The sequence below is a fragment of the Eulemur rufifrons genome, unplaced genomic scaffold (genome assembly GCF_041146395.1).
Source record: "Eulemur rufifrons isolate Redbay unplaced genomic scaffold, OSU_ERuf_1 scaffold_220, whole genome shotgun sequence".
Taxonomy (NCBI): domain Eukaryota; kingdom Metazoa; phylum Chordata; class Mammalia; order Primates; family Lemuridae; genus Eulemur; species Eulemur rufifrons.
Genome location: NW_027183002.1, coordinates 148,907 through 164,746, shown reverse-complemented (window position 1 = coordinate 164,746; position 15,840 = coordinate 148,907). Strand labels below are relative to the sequence as shown.

Genomic DNA, 15,840 nt, shown 5'->3' with positions numbered 1-15,840 from the left:
CTCGGGATCATGTTTCACAACCACAGCATCAGTTCAGAATTCTAGACACTTGGAAGGCTGCTGTGGTAGAGAATGTCAAACTGAGCATCCCTGTAGAACCTGTGAACCTTCTGCTATTTTGATGCCCACAGCTGACCCACAGCCTTCAGGATAAGCTGATGAGCTTGGACAGTGAAAAGCTTCCTCCCATGACATTGGACCAAGACCCTGTCTAACTCCTCCTCCTGCTCATCCTCCTTAGTATTATGATTAGTTAATACTAATGAAATGTCTTATTTTTTCCTGCTGACCTCATTGTTTTCCACCCATAATGGCCTTTGCCTGCTTTTCAAAAAAATTTAAAAACATTTAATAATTGTTGAGCGGAACAAGAAGTCAGATTCTCCTATGTGATGTCTTTTCACTGACATCTGAAGGCCCATCCTTCGTCTTCCCTGTTTGCCCCACTCATGGGAATCCTAGGAAGGAATCACAGGTGCTGTCTCACCAGATGGCTGTCACAGGCCCAGACCCCACCAGACCCTCCCTGCCCCACCAGGGAACTGTTGTGAAAACCTGAGTCAGTCTCCCCTCTTGTCCTATGAAGCCACTTGGGACTGTCTTGAGAGGCCTGCGCTGCTCCACAGACACCTCAGTAGTGGAGAGACTCACCCTTTCCGTGTTCACTCAGTGTGTGTGTGTGTGTGTGTGCATCTGTGCCTGCCTGTGTGTGCAGGTGTCTAACACCATCAGAGTCAACATCTACACTAAATGTCGGTGGGTCCCTCTGTCCTTCAATTCTGTGAGATATAATCGATGTTGTGAGCCTGGTGCTGGACACGGAGCTCCACGTGGTCATCCTGCTCTTGCTTAGGACGCTGACTCCGTCTGTCCCTGACGTCCAGTAGGCGCTTTATCCTGCTTGCCGGCTAGAAAGAACGTGTACTTCTGTGTACTGTGCTGCATTGTGCTGTCCAAGAAAAAATCTTTTATTGATTTTCAGACTTACTGAGAAGTGCTGATAATCAATGTCCATTTGGGGACAGGAGAAAGTGACTGGAAGCCACTGTCTGCCTTTTGAGCAGGTGACAATATTTTCTCTCATTAGCACAAACATATCTAACACAGAGACTGCAGAGGGAAACACAGAATCGTGAATTCAGAGAAGTTCCCAGGAGGAAACCGTTTTCTGGAGAGGAAGCCACGACCCTGAGAGGAAACCAGCCCTTACCCTCCACCTGCACCTGCCCTGACTGACTCTGCTCCTGTGTCTTGGGCGCCCCCTGGTGGCCCCGCGCGTCCCTGCAGGAGGTTTGTGTCTGGGCTCACACTGATGTCCCCTCACTGTGTCACTGGTACAGTAGTACAGGGCCGTGTCCTCGGCTCTCAGACTGTTCATTTGCAGATACACCGTGTTCTTGCTGCTGTCTGTGGAGATGGTGAATCGGCCCTTCACGGCGTCTGCGTAGCTTGTGCTACCACCATTACCATTAATGTATGAGACCCACTCCAGCCCCTTCCCTGGAGCCTGGCGGACCCAGCTCATCCAGTAGCTGCTGAAGGTGAATCCGGAGGCTGCACAGGAGAGTCTCAGGGACCCCCCAGGCTGGACCAAGCCTCCCCCAGACTCCACCAGCTGCACCTCACACTGGACACCTGCAAACACAGACACAGCCTGGTCAGAAACTGCCACACACACCCCTGTTTCTCTCACTCACATCCATTCCCTCACCCAATATCTCCAGTTCTCCATGAATTACCTTGTAACAGAGCAACAAGGAAAACCCAGGTCAGCCCAGACTCCATGGTGAGTGTCTGTGTTCAGTCCTGATCACCGAATGGGGACACCTGGGAATGGCGGGGCTGGGGCTCCTGTCCCAGAGCTGCAGGGTGAGGGCTGGGCTGGTTTTCACCAGCAGAGGCAGGGCCCTATTTGCATGTCCCCTGCTATATAGCAAGCCTTGGGTGGGGCAGCTGAGGGAGGTCAGGGTCCAGATGAGATGTCAGTGTCTGGGGGGAGGTGTATGACCAGGGCAACATTTGATACAATATAAGCCCTTCTTAGGAAATTGTAATCTGGTAAATACTGAGCATCTATCATCGTATTTCCTATTGACAGATGGACATGGATCATGTGCTCTAAGTGTCCATGTCTGTTCCATGTTATAAATGTGAGAGTCACCCCGAGGCATCGAGGGCCTGTGTAATGTGTCAGGAGCTCACGTCTGGTCAGAGTGAGCTCTGGGATCTGAGCCTGTGCTTGTCAGCACTGCACACGCCTGACCCATGAACCATCTCCACCATAGAGCTTAGCAGCCTAGTGCGGGTTCAAGAACTCTGTCATGAGAATATGTGTGGTTTTCCACACCTGGACTTTACCCCAACATAGGCAGAGGCCAAGGTGGATGCTGCTGAATTTTCAACATGTTTCGACACGTAATATATTATCTTTGTAAGACTTCTTACCAGTAGTATTTTAGGATTTATGTGAAATAAATTTTATGAGTTTTTAAGAGAGTTGTTATTGATAATTTTGTATTTTAGCTCTTATAGGAGAATAAAATTGCTCCATACACCAACATTATAGAGTACTTTTCATATGTCTCTATGTTAATTATGTCATTAAGTGTTGCGCTTTCATAAGTTTTATGTTATTCATCAATGGACTTTTTCAGCTAAAAACCCTCCTTTTGGCACTTATAAGGCAGGCCTCCTGGTAATGAACTCCTTTACCTTTTGTTTGTCTAGGATTTTTAAAAAATTTCTTCCTTGTTTTTGAATGAAAAAATATCTGGGAAAAATATTCTTTGTTTGCAATTTTTTAAACATTTTCCCCATCACTTTGAGTAGATTATCTTCCATTGTAACATTCAGTGATTCTGATGAAAAATGTTTGCTACTTCTATTGAGAATTGCACCTCTGTGTCGTGTCCTTATGTGTTTCACGCCCTCATAGGAGACCCCCCCCCCGGGCAGGTTCCCGTAACTCACTCCACCCCAGACTCTCTCAACATCAGGTCTTTTCATCAGATGCCATTTTTCTGGGACAAACCCTGGTGCCCCTGCCCAAGCCCTTGCAGACATAGCCAACAGAATCACCAAGTCCTGGTCTTCCCAGGAGGACACCTGCCTTCTTTGTCACCTCGTCCCTGTTCCTCGGCTACATGCTGAGTGAACACTTCCCTCTGTCCCCCACAGGGGCACAGACAGCTTCCTGCAGCATCGTATCCACTCACCAACACCTGAGCCGGGAAGCTTTCCTGGGCTTTACATAAATACAGTATGTTTTCACTCCCTAGCAATTTTGAAGAAAAAAAATACTGTAAACTATCGGGGGTTCATGATGCCTGTGATATGACCGGGTCCCCGGGCACTGTGGGCTGCAAAGATGGGAGAGACAAAGACACGGACAGAAAAAATAAGGTGAAAGGGTGCAGGGAAGTCAGGGGCCACCAGCATTCCCGTGAGCCAGGTGGTACTGATTGAAATCTAGCACCTGTGTCTATTCCCTATTTCATGCTATAGATTACAATGATTTCACGTGAAAAGCTCATGGGTTACAATGTGTAGAAGTTTCAAGTCTCCCTTAAAAGTCACAAGATGCCTTAGCTAATTACTCTTATCTATAGAAGCAGGAACACATAGCTCGTTACTAAGCACAACTACGCCTTAAGCTATGTACAGATAGTATCTCTGAACTCAGCAGCTGTGGCCCATTCGATTGAGGAACAAAGAGATTAGTACTTCTTACTGGGAGGTTAGCTCCCCATCAACCGAGGCATTTTACTGAGAAAGGGGAGTGAAAGAGCTCAACTTGGTGTGCTTAAGAGTTGGAGTCTGGGGTTCATTTTCCAGGGCTGACAATTTGCAATCTTCCTTTATAGCCATGTGTGGTTTTCATGTCAAGCCGCTCCGTGGCTTTTTAGGCATGAGGCCCCTCAGGCTTTAAGGTGGGAGTCTGCTCTGCTGTACTCCCAGATCGCTGGAATGTCCCCCAACTAGGCAGTTAACTTCTGCCCTTATCTCTGGCTCCTGCTCAGGCAGCATCCCTTCACCTCCTGTCCTCCCACAGCCTCAGAAATGGGGTCCCTAAGCCTCAGTGGTCTTCTCCCCATCAGTAACTAAACAAAATAACTGCAAATCAGAGCACTCCCCTTTGCCCTGGCAGTCCTCTCCCTTCCTCCACACTCCACGAAACACACTGTCATGTTCTCACCCTTCACTGTCTTACTCTGAAGCCATCGCAGAGGCAAGGCCCATAGAATGCCACAAAGGCTCTCGTGCTATAAATTCCTTCTCTACTTGCAATGAGGATGCATCTGTGTCTCCAGATAGACATAAAAATTTCTCAAGCATGGAGATCTCTTGGTAAGATTGATGGTGCCCCTCGTTTTCCACAAGTGTCTCCCATGATGACACACCACACTGTGGAAGAAATCTTTTGTGAATCCCATGTGCTTTATAGAGAAATCCTTGTTCAATACATGACCTTGGGTCCTTCTTGATAACGATGGGTGTGAGAATAAAAACAAGGAATGATTTTGCTCTCCATAGGAAGGAGGAGAACATAGGAGAGGGCAGTCAGGAGGAGCAGAGGGGGGAGGATGAGGAGGCTCTTGGAAAAAGGTCCATCTGGGGCAGACACTTCACACAGGAGGGCCTTGACTCCAGGGTGCTGTGTCATCATATGGAGCCACAAAGACTCCACTCACAAGGACCTGGATGCCACCACAGAGCTCTCAGCACACTGAGGTTTCCACCTGCAGGTCTCCCTGATGCCACAGGTGAGGAAGGTGACTCTGTGAGAGTCTCAGTGGACACATCCCACTTTGACCAATCAATCTCATTCTCTCAGCTACTAATGGCCACTTGCATTTCCAACGTGAGTCCAGGCCCAGGTGACAGCAGGAGGGTCCCAGCAATGGTGGATGACACAGTCTCATCAATCTTTCCCAGGTCCCACAGGAGCCACAGCCTGGGCCACACCTGAGCTCCAGGTAAAGGGCCTGAGTTGTGGGACTCTCATGGAGCCCCAGTTTTGAACATTGGAAATGAAAATGAAACTCAATCACACTAGGAATGTTTCAGTGAAAGTTCAGGTAATGATCAAAAAGTAATTAACTTTAGATTAAGGAAAGTTAGTTATTCAATATGATCATGTGCTGTGACCCATGCCTGTAAACCCATCGCTTTGGGAGGCCCCAGTAGGGGGGTCACTTGAGGTGAAGAGTTTGCGGTCAGTCTAGTTGGCAGGACAGTGAGACAATGCTTTATACATATATGTATCTCACCCGGCCACTGTGGGTGCACCTGTAGTCCCAGACACTTGGGTGGCTGAGGCAGCGGGATCACTTGTGTCCATTACTTTGAGGTTGCTGTGAGCTATGATGATGGCACTGTTCTGTAGGCTAGGTGGCACAACAGGACCTTCTTTCCAAAAGAACAAAGAAGAAGAAAAAAACATAGGAAGGAAAAGAAAATATTTATGTCAGTTTCCAGTAATTTTATGTGATAAAATGGTCAGCCTCATCATTGTAGCATTTATGCCCATCAGGAATTCGTGTGCACGTGGGCGTGTGACAGAGTTCTAGTCATGGAGGCAGGAGAGAGTCTCTTTTGTGACCTTGCTTATCCTCCAGGGGAAATTTCAGAAAGGTGTCTTCTCTTCTTCCAACCTTGTCCTATCTGTGGGACCCTGAAAACTCTCTCATCACATCCACACAAGGGGGGTCTGGGGGAAGAAGTGAACGTTTTCTGCATATCAGTGTGAAACGTTGAGACAGGAAGCTCCTTGTGTGGATGAACTTTTGAAATTGGCAAAGATGGAGCCACTCACATCACGGCTTCTTGTTTCATTAGATTATGATTTTCCTTAGTGTTTAGTTACTTCATGTGGCCATTACTTTTGGCTAAAATATCCAGATATGACGGTCTACAGGCATTAAAATCAAAAGTACCTGATTTCCTAGTCAGGAGCCTCCACTGAGGTCAACAGTGGCATGAGGTTCACTCTGTGCTAGGACACGTGGCTGAAAGCTAAGTATGGACACAGAGCTATTTTGTCTGCATCAGAGAAAAGTTCTGTATATTCTTGGATTAGATTCTCATTGAGACCCTTGAGACAATATTATTTGTTGATCAATCAAACTTCAGTAATAAGACTGGAAGTTATTAAACAGAGATTCATATTACGGAAGAAAAATTTCCATTACAATATTGTGCTCAACTGGAGGTAAAATCAGCCCATGTGAGAGAAGTCATTGCCCTTTTTAGTACTTGTCCATTAGCAGAAAACTGGGATTGAATTGGTATGTTTTTAGAGTAGTCCATGAACTTGGGATATTTTGCAAACAAAAGTTCTGGAAAACCTATCAAAATTAACCAAAGGTAAGGAACTTTGAGATAGACTTCTAAATCCTAGAGACCCAACTAAAGTAAACAGGAATCATGCAAAAAAATAATATGGGGATTAAAGAAGTGCTGTGGGAGGTCATTCCCCAGAACAAGCAGCCTAAACTTACTTTGTGATGCCGTCTAAGCTTGTGCGGCATCACCACTGCTCACGTATCACACCGTCCACTCATTGGAAATCTTCTGAAAACATTGATCTAATTAGCATTATGGAATATAAGTGTCACAGCTTTAAGCAATTCTTGAACTCCTTCTCCATTGTACCATGAGCACTTGCTTACAGCATTGTGGTCCAGTCCCTCCAGGACACATCAGTTGTTACCCTTTGACTTGGTAGCTGGACTGAACAAACATTTAGATTTTACCACAACTGCTAGCATTTTCCCTATCGCATGCAAGAGTAAACAATTTTGTAAGCAGTTCACATGTTAGAGACACCACAGTCACCACAGAATCAGGGTCTTTTTACTACATCTTTTCAGCAGTCTCTCGTCGTGTTCATCCAGCACAGAGTGTGTGTTGGAGAAACATCAGGAAACTACTGGTCTTGAGCCATACTGGAACAAATATTATTAAGGACTTTAAGGGAAACCGAGCAGTACAATTCCAGGGAGGAAACCCTCGGGTTCATGATCCACAACGACAGCATCAGTTCAGAATTCTAGACACTTGGAAGGCTGCTGTGGTAGAGAATGTCAAACTGAGCATCCTTGTAGAACCTGTGGAAGTTCTGGAATTTTGAAGCCCACAGCAGACCCACAGCCTTCAGGATAAGCTGATGAGCTTGGACAGTGAAAAGCTTTCCCTATGACATTGGACCAAGACCCTGTTTAACTCCTCCTCCTGCTCATCCTCATTAGTACTATCATTTGTTCATACTAATGAAATGTCTTCTTTTTTCCTGCTGACCGTATTGTTTTTTACCCATAATGGCATTTTCCTCCTTTTCAAAAATTTTTTTTAAAATATTTCCTAGTCATTGAGTGGAATACGAAGTCAGAGTCTCTTAGCTGGTGTCTGTCCACTGGCATCTGAAGGCCCATCCTTCATCTTGCCTGTTTGCCCCACTCATGGGAATCCCAGGAAGGAATCACAGATGCTTTCTCACCAGATGGCTGTCACAGGCCCAGACCCCTGGAGATCCTTCCTGGGAGTGAGAGCACCCTCCCTTTTGCACCAGGGAACTGTTGTGAAAACCTGAGCCAGTCTCCCCTCTTGTTCTATGAAGCCACTTGGGACTGTCTTGCTGCCCTGCTCTGCAGACACCTCCGTGGTGGAGAGACTCACCCTTCCCATGTGCACTCAGTGTGTGAGTGTGTGTATGCATGTGTGTGTGCGTGTGTGTAGGCGTCTAACACCATCAGAGTCAACATCTACACTAAATGTCAGTGGGTCCCTCTGCCCTTGAATTGTGTCCAGTATAATCAATGTGAGCCTCGTGCTGGGACTCTGAGCACCACAGGGTCTTACCTCTCTTGCTTAGGACGCTGACTCCGTCTGACCCAGATGTCCCTCAGAGGTATTCAGAAGGATTGATAATTAATGTACATTTGGGGACAGGAGAAAGAGACTGGAACCCAACCTCTGCCTTTTGTGCAGGTGAGAATATTTTCTCTCATGACCACAAACATATCTAACTCAGAGACTGCAGAGGGAAACACAGAATGGTGAATTCAGAGAAGTTCCCCAGAAGAAACTGTTTTCTGGAGAGGAAGCCACGACCCTGAGAGGAAACCAGCCCTTACCCCCAACCTGCACCTGCCCTGGGCTAACTCTGCTCCTTGTGTCCCTCGCGCCCCCTGGTGGCCCCGTGCACCCTGCAGGAGGTTTGTGTCTGGGCTGACACTGATGTCCCCTCACTGTGTCTCTTGCACAGTAGTACAGGGCCGTGTCCTCGGCTCTCAGACTGTTCATTTGCAGATATACCGTGTTCTTGGCGTTGTCTCTGGAGATGGTGAATCGGCCCTTCACGGCGTCTGCGTAGTTTGTGCTACCACCATTACCATTAATTTCTGCCAGCCACTCCAGCCCCTTCCCTGGAGCCTGGCAGACCCAGCTCATCCAGTAGCTGCAGAAGGTGAATCCGGAGGCTGCACAGGAGAGTCTCAGGGACCCCCCAGGCTGGACCAAGCCTCCCCCAGACTCCACCAGCTGCACCTCACACTGGACACCTGCAAACACAGACACAGCCTGGTCAGAAACTGCCACACACACCCCTGTTTCTTTCACTCACATCCACTCACACACCCAATATCTCCAGTTCTCCATGAATTACCTTGTAACAGAGCAACAAGGAAAACCCAGCGCAGCCCAGACTCCATGGTGAGTCTCTGTGTTCAGTCCTGATCACTGAATGGGGACACCTGGGAATGCTGGGGCTGGGGCTCCTGTCCCAGAGCTGCAGGGTGAGGGCTGGGCTGGTTTTCATCAGCAGAGGGAGGGCCCTATTTGCATGTCCCCTGCTATATAGCAAGCCATGGGGTGGGACAGCTGAGGGAGGCCAGGGCCCAGAGAAGAGGTGAGACTCCTGGGGGAGGTTATGGGTCATATTTTAAAGATGAAGTTGTAAGAAGAGAAGCATAGAGGAGCTGTGCAATGCATGCAAGAGCAAGCACATATCTGGTGAGAGGCACCTGCTGTATCTGGCCTGTGCTCCCCATCACTAGACCCTACTGCTCCCCTGAACCAACTCCAGGATACATGTGAACATTCCTCGTAGAATTTGCAAATTCCTCCCCCTGTAATGAGAACATGGTGTGATTTTGCTGCATACTAGTGTTACAACTTCAAGGCTGCATCAAGTTTTGGGCCACAGAACCTACACTGCCCTTCACACTGTTGTGCATTAACTGTGACATGAGTCTCACTCAGCTCAGGGGATTCAGGTTCACACAAATTGTCATATGCAACTGCTGCTACCTGTGTGTTGGGTCCAGGGCACAAGAGTTGGGCCTAGAAGGATCCACTGAAGTTTGTCCTTACGTTTCCTTCTTGCCAGGCAGGTCCACACAGGCTCAGGTATAGTCTATGGGGCTGTCACATGCTAGGGACAGTAGCCAGCCCTAACCATTGTGGACGTCACAGTGTGAGTGTGAGTGGTCTGTCTCCACTGTCCACTGCTGCAGGTGGCCCTGTGGTCATACGTGACATTCACTAGTGTCCCCTCCCACCTCCACTCTGCATCCCTCTAACACAAGGCAGCACTTTGCAGTGAGGGTTGCTGTGTGTTGTTCCCTGATGGAGTGACTCAGGCCTGAGCACTGCAGAGCCATTATCCTTGGTCCCTTGGCCACCCGCAGGCATGTGGCTCATGCACTTGACCTCCCCAGTGTGGGATGCAGTGGAGAAACCACAGAATCTGCCTGGTCCTGAGGGACGGCCCTGCCTCCATGGGTACACGAGCTTAGCCTGCAAAGCAGAGTGAGTGTCTGTCAGTGGGAGGAGGCCTTTCATTATTGGCTGGTCCACAGTCATGAGGACCCCAATTGAATGGCCTCAGGCCAGGCCTCAGATTCAGGGGAGCACATTGTGCCTGCAACTGGAGTCATCTTCCCTGGGAACCAGGAATTCTAACCCATCAGAGGCTAAAATCGTGGCAGTAAGAAAGATTTCACAAGTTGTCACCACCGGTGTGTTGATAGGAATTAATCTCTGGAAACCCATGTCACATTTGCAGACCCACGTGCCAAGCGCTCTGTGGCGCCCGTTGTGTTGGGGACATGCAGCATCCTTCGTGACCTGGGAAGCCCCGCAACGGGCTTTTGTTTAGGAATCTTGTGGCCTCCTGGGTGACAGTGTCATAAAATGTGTAGGTCAGACCTACTGAGAACTATTTGTAGAGACTTGAATCAGCCCTTTAGTTTTTCTATCCTGTTGTGTATTTCTGGGAAAATCTGAAGGATGTGGTGTGACTGGACCCTGTGCTCACATTTCATGGCTGCAGCTCGTATCCTCTAGCAACAGACAGATGCTAGGCTCTTGGACGACACCGTACACGATTGTATGTCAGAGACGCAGACGTCGGAAGCTGAGCAGTGGGTCTGACAGAAGCGCTGTGGCAGGAAAAGCCAACTCACATTAAGATGCTGTCAAATTTTGGGTTGGACAGATCGCTGCCTCTCCAGAGGGGACGTGGTCAGAAGTAATGAACTTGCTACCATGTGGACAGTGGGTGTCCCTGCAGGACGGGGCTGTGCTGACAGGCTGGGGTGATGTGTGTCACTGTCGGCTCAGCCACTTAGCAGGAGGAGCTAGGTCAGGCCTGCTGGGAGGCAGAATTGGTCATACTCCATGTCCAAGCTGGAAGAGGCCTGACGTTGACACAGCAGCACTGAAACTGGTGGGGCAACGTTGGTTGGACTCCGCAAAGTCACTGAAATATGATTGTCCTTGACCCTCGGACCCAGGAGAACAGCTGTCAGCTGCTTGGGGGTGCTGATGCATTTTCAAGACTAATATATTTTGGGGGACTCTGTGATGTTATTTGCCCTAGAGTTTTGTGAGTTTAGTTAACTGAGCTAATGGCTGAGAACTTGTAATATTTAAGTGGCTTGTCGACGTGAATGAAACATCAAGAGGATGTGACAGAGATGTGGAGCTCACATGCCAGGACAGAGCATTGCCAAGGTCACAGTGAGGAGGTCTAAGTGGATATTGGGTAGTCGGGCTGTGACTGGTTGTGCAGGAAGATTGGTGAAAAAGATCAATGAGATTTGACATCCATAATGTTAGTTAATCACATCAGCGAGAGCAAGTTGTTCAATTGTTTGCTTAGAAGGAGATAAAGGCAGAATGTGACTGGCAAAATCAGAGGCAGCCAGGGCATTGAGCTCCCTCAGTCTGCCCGTGAAGATAAAACAAATGTGTTCCATCTGCATGGGAGGTGAGATTGCGTAATTTGAAGAAGGTTATCCTGGGAAGGTGGCTGATAACATCAGTCACACCATGTGGGGACAGTCTGTGCACTGTCTGAAGGCAGGCAGAGGCTGAGCACAGAGTGCAGGGGCTGCGCTGGGATCTCTGCGTGTGGGAAATGCTTCCCAGTCACAGGGAACGTCAGCATCCTCGTGGTGTTCCCTGTGTCAAGAAGGCAAAATAGGTCTTTCAAAATTTATTTGGTATCAAGCAAGAGGAGACTTTGCTTAACACTACGGAACATTTCAAGACGTGAGTTACAAAAGAATACTACATTATTTGCATGTGCAATTGGCTTCCCTTTTTACACGTGTTGGCTAGAGAAAAAAATAACTAGCATATGGCTGAAAGATAACATAACTAAATTCTATGGAAACCTTTAAAATGAAAGCTGAGTCTTATGATAAAAGAATAGATTAACATATTTAGTAAACCTAGTTTTTTATTTAACACTAGTTAATCAAAGTTATTTTTTTCCCTTGGATGACCTATTTTTTCATATACAGACTGGAAATAACAAAATTTTACATGTTTTTCTTCTGCCCAGCTTTATGGTTCACCAAGGTAGTTTTAAGTTTCATCCATTCATATTTTAAGCATTTTGGTTTATTTGAAAAGGGATTGTTCATAGAAAAACATTACTTTGAACAGTATACAGGACTGGGGGAGACTGGCTATTTCACAACATCAGACAGTACAATCAGTGTCTGCCATATGGCTGGTCTCTGTAGACGCCCTTTGCTGATCTCGCTGAAGGTGCCTTGTGTCTGGAGTTGGTCCACTCCTCTTGTCCATAGGAATCACAGGTCTCCTCACTGAGTCCGTGTCCATAATCATCGTAATCAGCACCACTTTGGGCTGGGGTGCTATAGCTGTTATCACAGCAATCGTAACACTGTTCATCCTGTCTTCTCCGCAGGTCAGTTTGTTCAAGGGTTGTTGACTGTCTTTTCCATCCCCTCCCCCTGCTCCTGGCTGACAACTTACTCCAACAGAGGAAGCCACGCCCCCACCACACACAATTAGCAACAGCTGGATGCCACCAACTTTGACCACTTGTACCTTCCAGAGCTGTGGCTTTAGCCACACACTGGGTCCCTTGAGCCACAGCTGGGTGCTTGCTGGGTGCCATGCCAGGGTGCAGGGGGCAGAGACCCCAAGTGGCACTGGGCAGCAAGCCATAATGGGGTCCCCAGGCCCGTGTCCTCAAACCATCCTGCCCTCCTGGTGCTTGCAGCCTGAGGTGCAGTGGGCAGCCTTGAAGATCCCTGAGATGCCGTCAGAGTTTTCCTCCCATTGTCCTGGCAAATGTGATGGAATCTTCCCCTTCTGTGCCTGCCAGTCTCTTTGGCAAATGATTGCCGGGCCACACCCACACGTGAGTTTGCACCCTTTGTGTGGCCAGGCTGCGAATTTTCCAAATTGTTCCACCCTGTTTTCTCTCACATCTTTCAACAAACAGTTAAAAGTAGTCTCACAGCAACCTTAATGTTTTTCTGATTGGACACGTCCTCCGCCAGACAGCCTAGCTTGTCACTCTTCGATTCCCCCCTTCTGTGACACGCTTGGCACCGACACAGTTCAGCCAGTTCCACGCTGCTGGACAGTAGGGATGTTTCTTTCTCTTTTTTTGCCCTCAGTCGGGATGTTTCTACTCTAATTTACAGTTCTCTGTGCCTCATTTCCGTGTGGGACCTCGTCAGAATGACACGTACTGTTCACACTTCCACCAGCATTCCGTTCACGACCACTTAGGTAAGCTCTAGGGAAATTCAGGTGTTCCCTCAGCTGTTCTCCTCTTGGAGCCCTTCCTCCCCAGAAACACCCTTAATGCTCCATGTGTGGCAATTTAGGCTTTTCCTAGCCTGACCCTCCGAATCCTTCCTGCCTCTTCCCATTGCTCAGTTCCAAAGCCGCCTCCCCATTTTGTGTGTGTGTGGAAGCAACAACCCTTTCTTCTTGGTGCTCGTTTTCTGTCTCAGTTTGTTTCTGCTGCTATAACAGAACACCACAGACTGGGGAATTTATAAGTAAAGGGAATTCATTTTGCTTACAAATCAGGAGGCAGACATTTCCAATATCTAGGGGCCACATCTGTTGTGGAAGTCCTTGCTGCATCATAACATGGGGGAAACCATCCGATGGCAGAAAAGAATGTGAGACAGAGGATGAGGGGGACCTACAGCAACCCCAGTCCCTGGACAGTGGCATCAGTCCACGCATGTGGCAGGGCTCTCCTGACTTAACCACCTCGTGAAGATCCTACCGCCCAATACCATTCCTTTACCAAATAAATGTCAGCGAGAGATTTTAGGGGGAATTCAAGCTGCAGAAAATTGGGTGTTGGTGACCCATGCCAGTCCTCACGGCATTTGAGCACCGGCTGTATACCGTTCCACCACGGTGTCTGCATGGTTTCTCGCCCTGCCCACGATGTCCCAGGAGCACCCAGTGACCACCCATGAGAAGGCGCTGAGTCGCCCTTGGCTCTGGGCTCCCACGCGCAGCCCCTGCAGGTGGCGAAGACCCCCAGTGTTCACCGACCCACTTCTGTGACAGCCTCTCTTCTGCCGACATTCCACCAAAGGGGACACTGCCGTGTTCCTCCAGAGGGTGTGTCACTCTGTGGAGTCCTGCTGAGTGCCTCACTTGTGCACTTCCCATCTCTGACAGGCCCAACAACTGTGAGTTTGTGGGTTTTCTGGCATTTCCCGTTGTTGCCAAGGGAGAGAGTTCATCTTGCAGCTACGTATACCAGAAGCGGAGTCAGCGCACATGCAGCTGTTTTTGAACAAAGGTTCTTTGCCCATCATTTTATAAGATTAATTTAGTTAAAAAAGTTGCCTGAAGTTTATGATTTATCACATTTTATTTTATAAAGCACATATTACAAATGCTTCGAATTTATATTTGAAGATAACTATTGCCCTATTCTGTCATCAGTCTCTTTTATCTGGCTAATTTCTTGTCATCAGCTAATGAAAGCCATTAAGTTACCCCAAAGCCATGTTACAATAGTTACGCATCATATGTTCATGTTTTCTCTCCTTCCTTTCCTTCCGCAGAAACCCGCACGCGCACACCCATGTCCTCTACTCACTTTGCCAGCACAGAACACGCCTGATGGGTGTTTTCACACCAGCTCCTCTGAGGTGACAGCACGTGTGTTTTCTGTGTCATATCTCCTGAGAAGACGGCTGTCGGTGCTGCTTGGAGTCTGTGTGCTGAGTGTCACCGTCCAGGGCAGTCCCCCAGCTCTCTCCTCTGTTCTTGCTCAGTGGCAACACCCAAAGCATCTTTCAACAGATTTAGGTGGGTATTTCTGGGCCTTCAACAAATTAAGTCCCAGAGCCATGCAGAGCAGGAGCCTCCGGGGGGGGATGCAGAACAGGGCAAGGGGAGAGGACCTCAAACCTGTCATGAAGGCAGGAGAAAGCCGCTCTCCCACCCCCTTCCTTCCTTGCACCTGCCCTGGGCTGGTCCCTGCTGCCAGCAGCCCCGCGCGCCCCCTGGTGTCCTTCACGCCCCTGCAGGAGGTTTGTGTCTGGGCTCACACTGAAGTCCCCTCACTGTGTCTCTGGCACAGTAATACAGGGCCGTGTCCTCAGCGGTGACGGAGCTCAGCTGCAGGGAGAACTGGTTCCTGGACGTGTCAGCGGTTATGGAGATGCGGCCTCGGAAAGCTGGGTTGTAGCTTGTGCTTCCTGTCCAGTACCCCATCCACTCCAGCGCTCTCCCGGGGCGCTGGCGGATCCAGTTCCAGTAGTTACTGCTGGTGACAGAGCCCCCAGAGACAGAGCAGGTGAGGGACAGGGTCTGGGAGGGCGTCACCAGTCCTGGGCCTGACTCCTGCAGGGTCAGCTGGGACAGGACACCTGGGGACAAAGAGAGTCACAGTGAGTATGTCTCATCCCACAAAGAGGCCCATGTAAACACCTGGAGCCCCCAGATCCTCACCCAGGGGAGCTGCCACCAGGCAGAGGAGGGTCCACAGCGTCTGCATGGCTCTGCAGGATGAAGATCACCGCGCCGGCCCAGCCTGTGAGGGGGATTTGTTCCCCAGCGCCCAGGGTGATTTGCATGTGAGTGCCCGGGGGTACAAGAGGCACAGCCAGTGGTTCCTGGTGAGCCAGTGCTGGGAGGTGTGGGAGCTGCTGAGCCCGGGCCAGTGATGTGCGAGCCAGCCCTGGCCAGCTGCTCTCCTGCACTGACGTGGGTGGGAAGCGCTGAGTCTCCGAGCTCACGGAGGAAGTGTGTGAGGCCTCTCTTTCTCCCATCATGAGGCTGTCGGAGCTGTGGAGAGACCCACCTAGATGTGGAGCGTGGGCCGCGGCGCAGGGTCCAGCGCTGTGACTGCCACTCGGATTGGGGCTGTGCCCGACCTCTGCACGGACACCGGGGCCTCCCTCTGCAGAAGTGGGAAATGGTAGGAACCAGGTCGATCACTGATGTAAGGCAAGAGCTGGTGCATGTCAACCTCCCTGCAGGATCGGGGCCACGTCAGAAGTCTGGGAAGAGGCTGCAACCCAGTGTAGA

At 49.2% G+C, this 15,840-nt stretch overlaps 1 protein-coding gene across 1 annotated transcript; it reads right to left on the bottom strand.

Annotated features, from left to right (window-relative positions):
• Positions 1–773: 773 nt before the first annotated feature.
• On the bottom strand, positions 774–15,307 carry LOC138379912 (uncharacterized). The gene is made up of 7 exons (XM_069464888.1): positions 15,262–15,307; positions 14,859–15,179; positions 12,292–12,425; positions 8,666–8,711; positions 8,251–8,561; positions 1,325–1,507; positions 774–908 (listed from the first exon to the last, which is right to left on the bottom strand). The coding sequence occupies exons 1-7, from the start codon at positions 15,305–15,307 to the stop codon at positions 774–776; spliced, it is 1,176 nt and encodes a 391-aa protein (XP_069320989.1).
• Positions 15,308–15,840: the final 533 nt, after the last annotated feature.